The sequence below is a fragment of the Lissotriton vulgaris genome, chromosome 1_1 (assembly GCF_964263255.1).
Source record: "Lissotriton vulgaris chromosome 1_1, aLisVul1.2, whole genome shotgun sequence".
In the NCBI taxonomy this organism is placed as follows: Eukaryota; Metazoa; Chordata; class Amphibia; order Caudata; family Salamandridae; genus Lissotriton; species Lissotriton vulgaris.
The window spans coordinates 983435199-983454325 of NC_141685.1; the positions used below are offsets into that span (position 1 = coordinate 983435199).

Consider the following 19127-nt stretch of genomic DNA (forward strand, 5'->3'; position numbering starts at 1 on the left):
TACTGAATTTGCAGAATTTATTAATAGTGGTATTTGTCTGTAAAACCTTTGGCTTTCTCTCTTTCATGGGGATGTTTCTCAGAATTTTTATTGAGGATTCTTTTGCTATTTTACTTGCAGGTGACTGGCCATGCTTCTCTTTTAAACTTGCTAATTGGGATGCTTTCAGTACTCTTTATGAATTTACACTTAGAATGTTTACTTTCCTTCTGCCCAACTGAGGGCTATTAAGATTTATGATTTTTAAGATTTATGATTTAGCATTCATCTGTACTTCTGCAATTGGGTCCTTCATGTCATTTCATAATTTTTCTCTATACTGAAATGTTACTTTTTTGGAGTTGATGTACTTTTTGCCTCATTTTCGATCTGCAAATCATTTCTTGTTCTCTCAATAATGTATTCTTTCTAAATCTGCAAAAAATGTGTTCTCCAAATGAGCAGTATGGTCTCTAACTGCAAGTTCAACTGTTGACACTGGAGCCATAATATGTTGCTAAAATATTGAGGAGATTAAATATAGGGGTTCAGGTGAACATTGTGGGAAGGCTACCACAGCTGTTTGTCAGAAAGTGGTGGTCAGAATATTGGCCTGCAGATATATAATGAACACAATATTGCTTCCCAAACTATTGTCAGGGTACTATTATTAACACCATATTGAAAATATTTTGCTAATACGGTTTCACTTTCACCATACACAAACTTTCTCCCAGAGATCTCCATTGACGTTAATCATCATTTAAAAGATTTCCCACCACAGAATCTACACAGTGTAGGGTCACAGCAATTGATTAATTGACTCTTTCAAGACTAGGATATTCTTTCTGACTTTTTTTCTGGCTACTCAGATAAACAAAATATCTGATTTAGTTGGCAAAAAGTAGTGATCTTAAAATACAACAATCAGTGATGTTTTATTCTCTTTGGTCTCATTCATCTATTTAGTTCTTGGGATAGGGAGATTAAACATGTGGGGCCGGAATGATCAAACTATCACTCAACGCAGAGCAGCAGCCAAAAATGCTAAGCTGCATGAAAGAGAGGGAGTAGGAGAGCACCGTATAGATATATGGCACCCTCCTCCCTCTCCCTAGCGGCGTGTGCCATGCACACACTTTTGTGCCGTAGTGCAATGGTGTGTGTGAGTCTAGCATAGCTTGTTTACTGGAAGGGTTTTAACATTTTTACTGCTTACTTTACAGCACACAAGCAAAGTCAGAAAAGAAAGGAGAAAGTAAAACATTTCTCCTGTCAATGCCTGCTTTCAAATGGCATACATTTTTGAATCAAAACTCTGTCTCAGATTTTTGGTAGATAGTGCTTTGTACTGCTTTGCGTTAATTTTAGGCAATTTCTAGAGCAAAAGAAATGTTGTGTTGGAAAGTAAATAATTTAGTGTTGGCGCTAGGCAGCCAAAAGGGCATCATCGCAGGAATGCGCCATATTGATTTAAATACGGAGCATTCCTGCCCTTTCCCTAACACACAGTGCAGCACAGCAAGGTGACCTGCTGCCTTCCACTGGGTGACCTTGCCATAGATACGGCCCTTATTGTCCAATCCTTGCATTGATATGCATTTCTTTCTTAATATCTGTGATGCTCTTCCTATTGTGTCATGTTTGGGTTCATATTTGTGCAACAGTTAACATCTTCATCAATGTATATTTCGGGTAGAAGCCTAAAAAACACATCATACAATAAAAAAGTCACATTATTAGAGGAATCTTGATAATAATGCAATACACCACATTTCCATATTCATAATATTACTAAAAAGCGTAGCATTTAAAAACAAGCATTTGCAATGCAATAGGTCTGGCATTAGTGAAACTTTGAGCTATTGCTGTTGCAAATGCTAATGTTTTTATTTTTTATGCTACCACATAATTCTATTTCCATATTAGGTCTCAAGGAAAGGGTGCAATTCCCAAAGGCAATTACTAGGTATCCCACTGGAGTTGTAAAGTACTGCACCCTTAATGTAAATATGAAAAGATAAATTACAGCTGAACATACGTTTCCATTTGTTTTTATTGGAAGTGAAATTTGTGTTAGCTTGCGTTTTAACGATACACCATTGTTGTTTATTTAGCTTTATTTCCCAAACAAAAATGAATAAACAACAATGGTGCATTTTTAAAACGAAAACAAACAAAAATCTCACTTCCATTAAAAACAAATGAAAGCGTATGCTCACCAGCATGGGGAGAGGATGTGGTCTCACGGCTAAATTGCCGACTTTTGAGTTGGGAAACAAAGGTTCGAGCCTCGGGGTCGACTCCACATCCATTGATTCTGAGCAAATCACTAAATCTACCCATGCCTACCAAAAAAATAAAATGAATGTGTCCTTGTGTAACGTAACTGGTGCTCATGTAAAGCGCTCCAATACCTTCGGGTCGAGTTTGCGCTATACAAATCTGCAGAACCAAGCTACAAAGATAAGCGAATTGCCTCAATTTTGACTTTCAGACCACACACCTCAGCGACTGAAAATCTACCTCCTCACCAGTGAGCCAGCACATTTATTTATAGAATTGACATCTCACACCTGGCAACAAAGGCTAGAAACAGAACTCTTTATGTGACTTTGTTCCGATATCGGCTGCCGTACAGTGACTCTTGAAAGTCAATGGAACTTATTCCAGCTCAGGGAGATCCCCCTCAGGGGCGTGCTCTAGGCTCATGGCAGCCTTGGGCAGGGAGCGTAGGTGGGGGGCCCCAGAAGAGGGGGTCCGGGCGGGGTGGAGCGCTGAGGCCAGTGAAGAGGAGGGGGGAGTCAGGGTGTTTGGAAATGGAACAGAGCCAGAAGCCGCCAAATCCTTGCCAGGCGCCACCACGCAAATATGTATCCATCCTCAGAGGATTATTATGTTAAGGATATATATTGGTGTGGTGGCCCCTGGGGTGTGGTGGCCCTGTGCAGGTGCACAGCTTGCACATGCCTAAGGCCGCCCCTGTCCCCCTACTGCTCCTTTGGCTCTTGAGAGGGGCGCCATTCTGCACACAGCATACCAATCCTCCACGTTTTGATGTCATTCCAATTTCCTTTGGGCTATTAGTATTGCACGGGGTGGGGGAGGTGGCAGATGCAGAAACTATTTTACTGAATAGGTATTGGTGTAATGGCGCTGTTAAAATGTATTTCCTTTCGAACTGGCACTGCTACGCTCTGCTGAGTATAGTATAAAGCTCAAGGGTGGATTCTTGGGGAAGCAAAGGCAGCGACGGCTCGTGGAGGGAGTTACGGTGGGGCAGGAGGGTGGGGAGGGGGAGGGGCAGGGTGGAGGTTGCTAAAAACCGGCATATGGATAATTGCAGGTAAGTAAACAATTTAAATAATAAAACGAATTTCGTAGCTCGCACTGCATTGCATTTTGCGATGCAAGGCGCACTACGAAATTCGTTTTATTAATTAAATTGTTTACTTACCTGCAATTATCCATATGCCGGTTTTTAGCAACCTCCACCCTGCCCCTCCCCCTCCCCACCCTCCTGCCCCACCGTAACTCCCTCCACGAGCCGTCGCTGAGCAAAGGGGCATAAATGAGCATGAAAGTGATGGTATTTATGAACATCAACCTACCCGGACGGAGAGTGGCATCAACTTGAGAGTGCACTTAAGAAGCAGCAGAGCACCTCCGTTTCAGAAGCTCCGATCGGAGCACAACAGATGGTCTTTTCGATTACGGCCAATGGAAATTAAAGGAGCGTGCCTTAATGGCATGAAGATTTTTAAAGGGGTAGTTACAAAAAAACAAAAGACTGCACAGGCTTCACAGATGGCTTTTATGTCTACTTCACAAGAAGAAATTCAGCTTTAAATAATGTTGCTTGCAAAGTTCACCTACATGTTTGCTCTTACTGCGAGCTTTACTGGCGTTGTCGGAGGCATGTTTGCGAGATTGGAGATTTTCTTTGTATGAGCTAGCCACACTGTTTTCTCTCCTGCACAGTAAGTTACGTGGAGCCTGTGCACATAAACGTTTCTCCTTGACCTAAGTTGCATGGCGGCCCATGAAGAGGCCGACATGGGAATACAAAAACTAATGGTGACAGCAGGCACCATGCTCCGCATAGTACATTTATACGCATGGCAGCCTGTGAAGCCTTGGCCATAGCAATTAAAAAACAACAAATAAACGAAGTAGTCCCTGAGTGAAACAGAAACAGACCTAGAGCGTAACTAAAAGGTAGTTGGTCGGTGCTGCTTGCTATAAAACAGAAGTGACGTAGCAGGAGCACCAACCAATAATGAGCCAGGAAATGCAGAGCAAGGGAGGAGTGAACCAATGCCAACGGGCAGGCGGGATTGCACTCTGTATTCTGTTTACTACAGGTCTTGAAGACAGAGCATGCGCTGGCTGGGCTCGACCTAAAGCAAGACAAATGGTTGCAGACTGCGGTAGGCAATTTCCTAGATAGTAGACCTATTGAGACTTATGCACACTCAAATATGCTGATGGCAATGATACAAGTCGTACTTGAGAACAACATATTTTTGCACAGTGGGGAGTGGTTTCGCCAAATTAAAGGTGTGGCCATGGGGGCGAAATTTTCGCCCTCTTTGGCCAACCTGTACATGGTATATTTTGAACTGATACATATATGGCAAAAATGCCCGGTGAACCTGACGGAAAACATCTTATATCTGGGTAGATATATAGATGATCTACTAATGTTTTGGACAGGCAGTAGGGATGGACTGGACATGTTCTTTGAACATCTCAATGACAACCCCTTTAACTTAATGTTCACGAAAGAACAAAGCATGTCAAATATTAACTTTCTGGATATTACCATTATAGTAAAGAAGGACAAACTACATACTGTTCCCTATAGAAAGGAAACCGCGTGCAACTCAGTGTTGCACGCGCAGAGTGCCCACCCTATCTCACAAATTAAAGTAATCCCTTTTGGGAAAATGCTACGAATCAAAAGAAATTGTAGCGATACAGATAGAGTGGATGCAGAATTACGACTAGTAGAAAAAAGGTTCCTATCAATGGGTTATGATAAAGAAATGGTAACTAGTGCCAGAAACAGAATAGACAAAATACATAGAGATTCACTGCTCAAGTACAGACAACACAAATCTGCCAAAAAGAAGAAGTGTATAAGGTTTATAACACCATATAGTACAGTGAGTACAGACTTACACAAAATACTAAATAAACATTGCCATCTGTTATTGGAGGATACTAGCCTACATGCCAAAGTGGGTATGACGCCTGCAATTACTTTCAGTAGGGGCAAAACTTTGAGACAGGAACTCTGCCCTAGTTACATTCCCCCACGGAGAGCACATATCTGGATGCCCACAGCACCCAAGGGTTTTTTTAAAGGTGGCAGTTGCTGTGTATGTTGCTTTGCACTGAACAAGACAACAAACTTTCAATATAATAGTCAGAAACGACACAATATACATCAATTCATAACCTGTAACACAACACATGCAGTGTATTGTCTTATATGTATATGTGATTTGATATATATTGGAAGCTCAATAAGACCCTTGATAGAAAGAGTACAGGAGCATATTTGCGCCATACGCAACAATAATATGCAATATCCATTTGCAGTGCACTTTAACACAACACACCAACATAATGAACTACATAGAATCAGATTCCATGGAATTGATGTGGCAATGGCAGGAAATAGGGGAGGTAATCGTTTGCGTAAATTGAGCCAGCTGGAAAGTAAATGGATTATCTCTCTGCGAGCAGTGGAGAAGGGGGCAAACATAGACAAAGAGATGTATGAATTCTTGTGAAGAGGCACAAACTTGTTTGGAATTTGCTGAGATGACCAATCTGTATCTGTTAAAAATGCCAAGAGTATTTAATTCCGGGGTATCACTGTGACCGGTGGGTATGTAGATACGCAAAGTGCACATTAAGAAGCATATAATGAGTTGATGGAATCAGCTTTGTTTTTAACATATGATTTTAGAAGATAGATTTAGACAATATAATGAATGCATAAGTATGTACTCTAAAATTCTTATAATCAGTATATTTTTTAGTGAACAGACATGGATATTATATCTACCTATGGTGGGTATGAATGCGAGACATAAGATTCAATAAGTGGGCAAGTAGATACTCCAAAATGGCCGCAACACTGTCAGAAAGCACAACTAAAGACTCAAGAATTCGTCCGTCTTCGACCTCTATAGAAACAAAGGGGAGGTGAGACGGAGAGGGTTTTGGAAGGGAAACGCGGAAGGAGGCTCCCTTTTCCGGCAGCAATACACGCGCAATGGCGGTAAGTCCAAAACTGCGATAGTATAGACAAAGGGATTCGACGGACCGAGTCAAGTAAAGATTTGTTTGCTATCGAAGGCGGGAGTATTTTCTCTCGGACAATGTGGGGATTAACGAGCGTCGGACTGAATACGCGTTCAAAGGTGCTTGTCGTACTGCTTATATTACATTGAGTATGTGGCATCGTGTTTGCTAAGATTGGTTACAGTATAATACACTGATAGTAGAATTATGAGGTAAACACATTATTATGAGGTAAACACAGAATAAATGGGAGTAGCACTTGGCACGATCTGGGTTTTTTCTTTTCCCCTTATTTTTTTAATAAAAGCCGTGAGATATGTGAGACTTAAATGAAGTCAGAGCAAGGCATTGACGTGTGGGAGTGTGGACTGAATTAATAATAAGATGAGAGTTTCTCGAATCTAGATATATACATACAAGACAGGTAGGACTTTAGAGAAATAGAGATAATTATAACGAAGTGACCGTTGAAATTGATAGCAATATCTCTTTGACACTTTAGATGGAACTTATCAAGGCTCCAACCATCGCGATTAAACTTTGATACATCACATGTGGATGGATCCCAGAACAAGGAACTACATTAACATTATTCATACATGTAAAAGCGAACGGTTTGGAGATAAGCCTGGTGATTATTGGGTTTACAAGCAATAATAACTAGAGTGATCACTTATATATATACATACCACAATGGTAATATTACCTCCATATACTTCCACAGGAACAATGCCAACTGGTTTTTAATAAATACCACTTTTTAGAATACATGCTGCTCAACTACAAAGTTCTCAGTAAGTGCAATATAGAGATCTAATTAGTGATAGGGGCAAGCAGTATGCGTTGATTGGCATATTGCTAGCTTGACACTTTGAATCAACTTGACACGCAGTTCTAGCAAACACACAGATGGGTGCTTGGGGATTTCTAGAGAAAGGTATGGATATTTTGGTGAAGGTTATCGCACAAAGGGGGTGTGCCCTCAGTACATTGACTCGTAGCAGAGTGATTAAAAATATGAGTGTAAACTTTATTGGTACGAGGTGCGCACCGAAACCATGTAGGTGGTGGTGGCACTATGACACTTGCGTGTTAGACCTATGTTAAAAGAAAATGAAAAATAGAAGGTGGACCATAGAATATGAATCTGATATGGTACTATTTCTTGTATGTGAATTACAGCCTTGAAAAAGCCCACGGAGAGCGAAACGCGCGTCGGCTGTTACAAGAAAAAGAATTAATAAAAGAACATTAAATACTATCGGACACTGTGCGTTTCCATTGTGGATTGAAAGAACATTGGTTGTATCAGCAATAAGAGATATTGGAATAACGAGGCTGAATGCCCATTGGATAATAGTGACTAAAAAGGATGTGCACTGATGTTTTTGTAAAGCATATCATGGAATGCTGGCTATTTAAAGTGCTATAGTTAAATTTCTGCTGCTTTTCTTACTCGCAACAGCTTGTAGATAGCTACTGAGATGCACAGATTGGTCTTAATCAAGATTTCCTGGGTCTTAGCTGGACAGAAGAACAATACATGTTCTACATCTTCTGTCCTATATGTACAGAAAGAGCAGCTCTTTTTTAGCTTAGGGAGGATGGGGTACCAATTGGAGGTAACATTGTTTGACATGGATCAAAAGGAGAGAAAGGAAAATAAGGGGCTAGTTCACTTCCCCTAGTAAATGTATATATCAATGAGAACTAGCTACTAAAGAAGCTGCTAGTGTTTGTTAATAGGCAGAAAAAAACATTTGTTTTTTATAAAGCCCCTCACACACCAACCTAGTTAGTGTCATGCTTCATCATCAGGTCCCACCCAAGGCACCGAGTGCACCTTGGGTGTGCTGCGACACCGGACTAAAGCGGAGTGGGTTTTAAGTGAGTGTGCAGTGCTGATGTGAAGAGTGTAGGTTAAAAGACTGTCCTTAGGGTCCCAAGTATCCAAAGGACTATTTAATAGTGGGCCTTAGGCAGTATTAAAAACAAGGCGATGGATATGAGTGGAGGTAATTAAGAACTCCCATATCCTATGTGATCAACATGTTTCAGCCAGTGCCTTAAATTAAAAAAGGCTTTCTTCAGGACCTTATGTGAGTGGAAGATAAAAGTAATGGTCTAGATGAGTGCTAAGACCAGATATGTGACACATTCGCTAAGTGCACTATATGTAAGTGGATGGTTTCTTCTAGCAGCTTATTCTTCGGGAGTAGGTCTAAAGAACAGAAACTCATCTGCCAGCCCTCCTGCCTTAGTATTTTGATGATATGAGTCGATTGTGTAAACCCAATAATTCTCTTTGACAGCAGCCTTGGTTTTATTATTTATTAGGAACGTGTTTGACCAATACCTGCCCAAGCCTACGGTCCCCAGTTGTAGTCTGATTAAATGAAGCCAAGGGATAGAACAACTATTACTTAGAATAACAACCTCCTCCAATGCTAATCAATGCAAGGCCAGTTCCGGGCTGGGCCACAATTTTATCCAAATCATTTAAGTTTTCAACCTGGCCAAATCACTCCTCCTTTTTAGGCCAGAGTCGAAGAATAGTGAGACAGTCACGGTGCTTTTTGGACAATTTCAACAGAGATTTTATGAGTTCACCTGACCCCCATATTTCTGCTCCATAAAGGAATACCACAGTCAAGTGATTGCTTTGCAGTGTACACTATAACTTTTTTGTTTTCTCATATTTTGTTGATAATCTTATCTTTTCAATTTTTCTTACAAAAAATTAACCTCTAATAAAATGTAGTTAAACCTGCGTTCAGATGTACACCAATACATAAGAATCTCTCACCGTGTTCACCAGCCTCTCCCGGTCCTCTGCCTTTGCGGCATGACAGGTGATGCCAGTCACGCTTAGGTTTTCTGACTGGAGCTGCTTCACCGCTTTGTCTACATTCTCCTGTTTCCGGCTGCTCACAACCACGTGAGCGCCCTCCTGAGCCAATCGGCGCGCGATGGCAAGCCCAATCCTGGAAGAAAAGGGTACCGCATCATGACATGCACTGCGAGCCCTCTGACGTGACATGACAAAACCGAGCTCGCGGTATCTGGGTTGAAAGATATAACAGTTCTACACTGAATGAAACAAAATGCAATACCCAAGTCTGTTACGAAAAAAAGGCGCAACAATATGGATTCCATTCTTTCTCAAGTAGTGTGTGGTAGCACAAATAATCCTGTCGAAAGGACACAATCTCATGAGGTAACTCCTGGAACAGGTTGTGTGGAATATTAGAGCCGTTAATAGAAGTCAGTGAATGGCCATATGAGGTACACCTGTGCTCAAAGAGCTGCAGAATGCCAAGTGAGTCAAATATGCCACAAATAATTTGGCTGTATAATGAACCAGAGTCCAATGACAAAGCCAATTAATGAGGAAAGGGCTCAACTTTGTGCTGAACCAAGTAATAGTGAATGCAAGGTCAGTTGAATAAAATGACATGGAGACATGGAGTTGATTCTGTCTCGACCAGTGTTGAACAGTAAAGTGAATCCTGGAGGAAAGGGCAGGCAGTACCTCAAGAGATACACCACGAGGTACTCTGTGTGCACTGGCACAGCTAATTCTGGAGGAAAGGGCAGAGCTTTCATAAGATGTATGCATTACGGGCAAAGTCACATTAGAAGGTGTGGTACCAGGAGTATTGTTGTAGGACTATGTTCTGACATGTATATTACATCCTAAATAATGCCTTAAAAATGTTGGTCCAATGGAGTTAATAGTAGAAACCCTACACCCAAGGGACTATCATTTTGTAAATGATATTTAATGCACATTATTTATGACGGAATTACATTTTTGTATGCATTGTTTTGACATACATCCCATGGGCAGTATCCTTATACAATGTCTAAACTCAAAGTCAACCCTTGCAAAAATGGCGGTACCATGCAAACTCTGGACTGTGCCAAACAGTCATGGGAGGTTGTGCTGCTCTACAAAGACATCTGCTGGGTGTATGTGTGCCATTTGGACATGCACATTTTTTGTTTTATCATGGCTTTTGTAAAACTTTATAACTTTATTGCAGGGTAAGGTGATTGACCCATGCCAAGATATATTCCAAGTTTCCAACCCTCCCGATTCAGACGGGAGATTACCGATTTCAAGGCTGGTCTCCCGCCTCTCGATTTGTGGATGTGAAAACCCAATTTGGATTGCTGAATCATGATCTGCTGTAAACGAGGCAAAGGTGAAATGATGATGCTTGTCACACATGCTCCTATTTCCCCTTCCAAGAATTATCTTTGACCTGGAAGGTTAACACTTAGTGCCAATATCGGCAAACACTCACCCTCCCCCATACAACATTCTCCTAGAGCAATAACCAGACACAAGACACCTTTTTTCTGGAGAAAATTGCTGCAGGTTTATTAGCATTACAAATATGCCAACATTGGTGAGTTATCTTACGGGCGATCCCAAGGCAGGCAGCCCCTCGCCGCCTGCCACCTGATGAGCCAAATTACACCGTAGCCCTGCCCAACGGTGTTTGCCATAATTTTGGGGAGGGGAAACCCCTCCCACCAGTGGGCCTACAGCCCACCCCTTTGCTCACGCACCATAAGGGGGGCGGAGCCTGCCAGGCAACCCCCAGTTGCTCAGGTCCACAACCGCCCGTAGGACTAATGGGGCACCGTTGCTTCTCTAGGGTCCAACGCGAGGACCTCCCTGTGGATATTTGGCCTTTGCACCCTTGTTTTGCTCCTGCAGCGGGTACCCGTATGTACCTTACAGCCTCTGGATCGCCCAGTAACTCTGCCTGCAACACAAAAGAATACATTAGACAACCCCCCCCCCCCGACACCACGCTTGAACACCGGGTATGCGGTAGGGAGAGAAAAAGCATCGGGTAGTGGGCAAAGAGGGAGCCCAGAGGGAGGTGAGAGGTATATGCACCTCATCCCCCGCCCCCACTCTCCCAGGAAGTGACGCGGCACACCTGGACCCGATGGTCCCAAACACTGGGAGGCTGCCTCCTGTGCCTCTTGTTGCACTAAAAAGGCCGCCCTTTTAGTCGGTCTCATTGGACCGCGGGCAGCCTGCATAGCCAATATCGGCAAACACTCACCATCCCCCATACAGCATTCTCCTAGAGCAATAACCAGACAAGACATCTTTTTTTGTGGAGAAAATTGCTGCAGGTTTATTTGCATTACAAATATGCCAACATTGATGGGTTATCTTACGGGCGATCCCATGGCAGGCAGCCCCTCGCCGCCTGCAACTTGATAAACCAAATGACCCCGCGGCCCTAACAAATGGTGTTTGCCATAATTTTGGGGAGGGGAGACCCCTCCCACCAGTGGGCCAACAGCCTAACCCTTTGCTCACGCCCCATAAGGGGGCGTAGCCTGTCAGGCAACTCCCGGTTGCTCAGGTCCACAACCGCCCCTAGGACTAACGGGGTGCCGTCTCTCCTCCAGGGTCCAACGCGAGGACCTCCCTGTGGATATTTGGCCTTTGTTCCCATTTTGTGCTCCTGCAGCGGGTACCCGTATGTACCTTAAAGCCTCTGGATCGCCCTGTAACTCCGCCACAGCTTTGGGTGTGGCCACTGTCACCCCAGAGCCCCCCACCAAAATAGCCTTCCTTACATACACCCTGCTGTCTCTAAAGCCTCCCCCAGATCAAGTAAGAACAGGCCCATACCCACTCTGGGCAGGTGTACCCCTTCTTCATCAAAACACTCTGTATCCTTAGTGTGCAGTAACCCAGGACGGCTGAAGCCAAACCCCTTTTGCTCAGTGAATTTCCTCATGGCGCTTGTAACCTTCCTGCGAGAGACCTCCATGGCTTACCTTGATTGTGTGCCCTGCCCCACATGCTGGGGCATTATCTCAGACCACCATCTCTCACATGTCCCCAGCTGGTTGTTAAACTTACACATGGTGATCGTCAATGCTTGAAGAAGTGCCGTTCTCCAAAGATGCCAGATTATTCCCACCCCGGTGTATGACCAGCACATTAGGCGGCAGGAATGCCCCCCCCCCCCCCCTCCAAGACTCTGCTGCAGCATCTACAGCAAGCAGGTCCAGCACATGCCTGGGTATCCTAGCCAAATAAGGGCTACTCTGTACTGAGAATTTATGCATGGCGCAGTTAACTCTTTAGCGCGAGGCTTCCTGGCCTCCCTTGACCATGCTCCTTGCTTCACTGAGCAAAGGGTTATTCGTGACAGCTATCTCACATGTCCCTCAATAGTTGCTATCTTACGCATGGAGGACTTCATTTCTTACAGTAGTGCCTTCCTACCAAGGAAGGTCAACCTATTGCCTCTAAGTGTATGTCCCACTGTTCGGAGGAAAGACACCCCCGGTCTGTGCCTCAGCTATCTTCGGCAAGCTGTTCCAGCGCTAGCCTAGACCCCAAACCGAATTAACTCAGTGGTGGAAACAACACCAGTGTCCGATTCCTGGATTCCGCCCCTTGTGCCACCCGGAGACGCACAAACAGGCCATATACCCAACCATTGATCCTGGCAAAATAAAGAAATGCTGGGTTGCTTAACACCCTTAATTTGCTCGCTACACACCTTTCTATACCTCCAGTTTGCACCTAAGCCTATTTACCTACCTCCTGCTTGCTCAAGCCCCTCTCCAGGTCCAGCAAACCTGTCTATGCCCCCTCTGGACCAGGGTAGGCATCTTTACCTACCTCCAACTGATACCCGGGTCTCTCATCTGTGCAGCAAACAAGTCCGAGCCCACTTTAGCAGGGTAACCCCTTCTTCATCAAAACACCCAGAGGACTGGCAAGCAAAACTCACATGCCCCCAATTGTGGCCAAACTTACACATGGAGGACTTTATCGCTTGCAACAGATCCCTCTTCCCAAGAGAGTCAAGTGGCTTGTGGCTAGTGAAGCCCTGTAGTAAATCATCCAAATAACTTGCCTTGCTTTTCTTTTTGATGCAGGAGAGGAAAAATAGGAGCTCTAAATAACTTTATCATCCACGGTTCTCCAAAAAGTGTACCCCACACCCTGAGGACCTTGCCCCCTCTAAGAGCAACCGTTCCTACCCATCTGGCTGCTCCAGCTATGTGGCAGGCAGCCTCAACCCTTAGTGAAGCGTCCTGTGGTACATACTGCTTATGTTGAGGGGCATCCCTGGTAAATGGCCGCATCCTAACATGTCAATCGCACGCTAGCCTCACTCCTTCTGCCAGCTGCATGGTGCCCGCTTATCCCTTCCACTGATGACCGTCCTGTGGTACCCACTGGTTATGCTGAAGGGGGCATTCTCATTAGCTGGCCACTCAGTATGCACCTCCCCATCTATTGATAAATGGCTTGCCCATGTTGTGTCGTAGTCCAGTACCCATGGGGCATTGTCTTTTGTGCACCACCAAGTCCATAGTCCCCTGCTCATTAAACCTGTTAAACTCTAACAGTGACCTTATACTTTAGGATGATAGGTCCCCGTGGGTAGACCCTGTGACCCTTCTGTTTGAACCACCACTACACCCAGCAGGTGAAGTGTTCCAGGTTCTTTAGCTTGACCCCTCCTATGCCCTTAGAAAGCACCCTGTTTGTAAGTGGCAAGCAGGACCTGACAGTCCTATCTACCGTACAACTCCTTGCCGCATGGCGGCACTCCCTGTTGCAGGTGTCCTTTACATAGCTGACAATGTTCGTTTACCTCCCATTAGGGTTTAGGCGGAACATCTATCCTGTGTCCCGAATGCCCAATATAAGTGATGTTGGGCCTGTGTAGTGGAATCCTTACACTAATAACTGTGCATAGCACACTTGGTACAATCATAATTATTATTTGCTATTTATTAAAAGCTGTAAATCGCATTGTAACTTACTGTTACTTATCTTATTAGTCTCAAAGAGTGAAAGATAGAGCTAGCTACTGGTGCACTACCCATTATAAATGGGGTTATCAGCAGGTACATACCCTAGTGGGCTATCTTGTTTAGGAAAGGATCTTTGACCTGGGGATTACACTGCAATCTCTATGCCAAATGCAAGTACACCTTAAGAAATGTACTAGTATTCACATCTGAGACCTCTAGATAAAATACCCGTAGACCTGCTACATAACATGGCCATAATGCATGCTACCCCATCACTTTCTGCCTGCAAATATAACTGCTGTGATTCCAGGCTGATATCCCTTCCTCGTGCATGTCATGCATCTAAAAAGTTCTGCCAGTGAAAACCCTGTCGCGGACCAGTAGGTGGGGACAGGGGGGCAATATAATTCAAGCTACCTAGCTTCGCTTGAATAATGGCCCTGCCACCATTTCTTCAACCTAAGCCATTAGTGCTCTAAATACCTAGTTTCCCCCATTGTGCGACAGCATCCCCCCTGCTAGAAGTCAGCTTCCTCCCCCACGTATCTATGGTTGTCCGGGTAGGGAATTGAAGCATCCTGTAACATGGCGACCTCTTGAATGGAGACAATTTGTATTGAGGGAAGGTTCATAATGTGGCCACTATTACAGTCACTGCAACCCCTGTTGGGTGACCCATACACAGCCCATCCTGCTTAATTGCTGTAGTTCTATCCCAGGAAACCCTACCTGCTGACCAACAGTGACCCTTGGGCCTGAACCAACCATGCCGCGGTTTGCTTTGTATCCCCCGGAATTGCCAGCCCTCCACCGGAAGTGTGTGAAATGGGAATGCCTGTATCTTGGAGGTACTGGAGGATGTATGTAATTTGCAGTTCTTGTGATATACCATGCCCTTACATACACATGCATTAGTTTTACGAGCTGAATACCGCGATGAGCATGCCCAAGTAACTGCCCAACATTTTGAGACCTAAGCAGGAGAGGACATGCAACACACTCCACTATGATTGACCTACGTGCAGCCCAGCTGAGCCCACCACCCCAGATTACAAACGTCACGTGCTTGATTTTTGTACCTGTATGCCAGGGCTGGCGGAAGCGGACCCCTTTCGTTCACACCTCACGTTGCCCCTGCCTTGATAAAGCCTGGTGCAAGTGTTAAAAGTGTGGATCACTGTCAAGGGAGAAAATTGTTATTCACTCCCAGTAAGCATTCCCTGGAAGTTCCTCTTTCCCTGGCAATTCTTAACCGTAGTCCTCCAAGGACTCTCCAAGAGCCACGTCCCTGGTCAAAGGGGAACTCTTGCAGCATCCCAAGTTTCTGGATTCCTTTACTGGTTTCTGTTGATAAGCGCTGCACTAGCTTTGCTGTGACCCTATATCTAACACTATGCAGGCCTATGCCAAAGATCTGCCAAGTGTAAAACTGAATACCAAATCTGGAAAATGTGTCTCACTATGCTTTATATTGGCAGGGGTGAAGATGATTGAGTCTCTCGCCCTGCAGTATCCCAAACCAATTCTATATTACTCATACTGATCTGTAGATAAATTAATGAAATAGTCATCCTTGTACCTTCCCATGTAAATCCAGATCCGGTGCAGGAGACCAAGGTTGCATTTACCCCTTTACCTACCCATGGATTGTTGGGGCTTTCCTTCATGTTTCTCTCCTCTACATACCTTGTACGGACAACTCCGAGTGAGAAACTCTGGACTTTTGACAGGCCCCACAAGTTATCACTAAATGACCTATGTGGTGTAGACATTCTCAAGAAATTTTTGTTGTCTGCACACTAGAGCATTCAAAGCTGGGGTTATGCAGGGACCGCATGGGTTCTTATCCAGGATATTGGTATTGTTGTTAGTATCCTTATTTGTGCTCCAATAGTAAAATTAAATGCGGCCCACTAGCCTGTATTCGAGAAATATAATATACACAACGTACACCCACAAAGCCCTGGGCGGTTGCCAGAGTGGAGACCTCCCAGAGCCAGCACTTCAACCTGTCTGTGAACCTATACTGTCTGAACCTTAGCTGACAGTCATTATACGGGTTGTGAGGTTCCCAGCCGTCCCCCTGATTCTGCTAAAGCGGTATGTACGCACTTCTGACAAAACTGCCAATTGTTTTGCGGAAAGTACCTGGCTCTTAGCTACGATACTTTCAGTTGTGCAGGCGTGGTGTAGTGCTTTGAGCATGACCGCATATATAGGTCGACTAGTGAAGGCTCTTGTGGTAGAGCAACAGCATTTACTAAAAGAGTGCAAAAGTGCTGGATGAAATGCTTGACATAATCTCGGCCACTTCAGCCGATTCCAACTGCTAAAATACTTGGCAGTGCGTTCAACCTGTCGGAAACATTACTCAACCACAGAGCTGCTCAAGACCAGGCAACACTGTAGGGCGTTGTGCCATCTAACTTTCCCAACTGCACACTCCCCCGGGGGTCAATGCACAAGCCCACGCCTAACCCGTACTGCAAACGGCAGTGTACTGTTCTTGCCAAATGGCTGCTCTGACACAACCGCTAGCGCCTAGAGGTGCTGTCTAAATACCACGCAGCATAGAATAAACCCCTCAATGTTAAAAAGCAGACACAAGTCCCAGAATGCAGCAAACGTTATGCTAAAAGTATTTCTAACGCTGTCACACCGGTCCAAGGGTTGGTGAGAGTCAACGGGTCTCTTTCTTGTTTGCTGCCTTGCTTGCTGCCGCACTCCATTCTCTGATCTCAGCCTTTCCATCCTCTGTTTGCTCTTCAGACTCAACATTTACCCTGTTTATTTCTCTAAGATGCTATGCAGGGTCTCAAATTGCAAAATAAAAGCCAGCAAGCAATAGCACAGACCCCCCCCTGTTAATTAAACCAGAACTGATTATGGCCATCCCCTGGTGCTACTAATGTTGCACCAGCGCTGCCCCAGAAGCGCCACGCTCAAGGCTCCAGGCCTAGCATGATGCACTTCTTAGAGGGGTGCGCAGTATGTTGAGCTGCAGTGCCAGCATCCTGCCCCAAATGAAACTTAACTGTCCAGGGCGGAGGTACCGTAGGCAATGCCCCCGCCGTGTGCCTTTGTAAAGGTGCCCAGTAATGCACACCGGATGGCAGGGGTTGGGCGAGTCACTGCCCTCGAAGTGTAATACCGTCCCAGAGTTGCGGGTGTGGAAGGAGAAAGCCCCCCGCTCCGTACACCTCCAGCGCCAGCTGTGAGCGGAGCCTGCATCCGCACTGTGTAACCGCCGCGGACCCCCCACATGGCTGCGCGGGCAAAACGTGGCAGGACGGCTCCAGGGAGGGTCTACCAGAGCTAATGTGCGACTAAGAAGGCCCGGTTAGCTGTCCCCGCTGGGCAAGTACAGCCGCGCCCGCTAGCCAGAGAGCCACCAGCACAAGCCATGAGTTTACCCCCTCCCCCAGCTGGAGATCGGAACTGTAGGCGGTAGCTAGAGTAATCGTCAGGGGCCAGCACGCGGCACACCGGGCATGTAGCCCCCAGTCTACTCCAAAATACGGGGCCTAGTTGACCCGGCCCACACCGTAGTACCCTGGTGCCAGGAGCGCCGGCAGAGGACGGTGCTCGTGCTGGATCATCACAGGAGGAGGGGGGGACTCCCGGGTCTGTAGCTTCACCCCCCTACCACACAAGTGAGAAGCCCTTACCGGGTCCGTGCATACTTGCCATGGGGATCTGCGAAACTGCCCCCGTTTGTTACCCCTGCCTGGGGACCGATCGTCTACCGAAGGACTCTTTGCCCCCCCCCCCCCCCCCTTCCATGGGGGCGTGCCTCTGGAGCCCAATCATGAGCTATAGTGGAAGTTTGGACTGGGGAGGGAGATATCCTGAACTTCGGGAGAAACCACCCCTCCCGACCCCTCCGGACAACAGGCATCCCTAGTGCTGGGAGGCGGGCGGACACAAGTGCTTGGGTCGGGGTCCCTAACGGGCAAGACCTAGATGGTGGGACCCCCAGGGTCAAGGAGTGGATTACTAACCTTGCTTCCGAAAACCGGAGAGGCACTTCTTCCCCCACACTCCCGCTGTGACCACCCGCCACTCGAGAGATCGATAATGTAGGCGGGGGGAGGAGCCTGCAGGCGGCCCACCGGGCCTGTAGCCTCATCCCCCTTTCCTATCCAAATTCACGGGGTCTACCTAACGCAGGCACCACAGTACCCAAGGCAAAGATCGTGCCCAGAGCAGAGGGCATGTAAGGCCATCACTAGAGGGGTGGTGGAGCGAGATGCAAAGCCCCTCGAAACTTGTCTCAGGCCTGCCCGCCCTGACCCCCAGACCGTAACACAATACCAGGGACGCTGTCGAGATATTCAAATATTGGCTGCGGTGCCTACAAACGGCTGCGCCCTTTACTACTTTTCACCAACAAACATGGCTGCAAGGGTGTGGTGGTGAAAGGGGATAAGATAAAGCTGTGCTGGTGAAGACAGAAGCACCAGTGCAAAACCGCGGCCTTGATCTCTGCCGGGCCAAACTGCAGGACCCCACCTCCCACCCTGCCCCTTGTCCCACCCCGGGGAACAAGGAACCCACAGTCAACGAGCGACTTCGTGAGGACCGGCCTGGGCCTCGTAGTGGGTCCCTCACGGGCATGGCCCATATGGTGGGACCCAGAGGGGGGCAGGGCAGTGAGTAGGAGACTAACCTTGTGGTCACTCTGTCCCGTAGCAGTTACTCTGCATGACCAAAACGGCGTTGGGGTAGTGGGCAAACAGGGCGCCCAGAGGGTGGGAGAGGTATATGTACCTCATCCCCTGCCCCCACTCCCCCCGGAAGAGACGCGGCACACCTGGACCCGAGGGTTCAAACACTGGGAGGCTGCCTCCTGTGCCTCTTGTGGCACTAAATAGGCCGCCTTTTTAGTGGGTCTCTTTTGTGGACCCCGGGCAGCCTGCATTGTAGTTAATTCTTGGAGGGGGATATTAGAGTGTTCGACCAGGCCTCGATGTTTTTGAGGTTAGAACTCTGTTTTTGTTTGTGCTCTG

General features: G+C 46.1%; 1 protein-coding gene across 1 annotated transcript in view; it reads right to left on the reverse strand.

Annotated features, from left to right (window-relative positions):
* The window catches only part of LOC147748343 (dehydrogenase/reductase SDR family member 4-like), a 272283-nt gene that overhangs the window by 148644 nt on the left and 104512 nt on the right, over positions 1–19127 (reverse strand). Inside the window, exon 3 of the mRNA XM_086960490.1 lies at positions 9104–9281. Within this exon, the coding sequence (XP_086816616.1) occupies positions 9104–9281 (178 nt within the window). The remainder of the gene's footprint in view (positions 1–9103; positions 9282–19127) is intronic.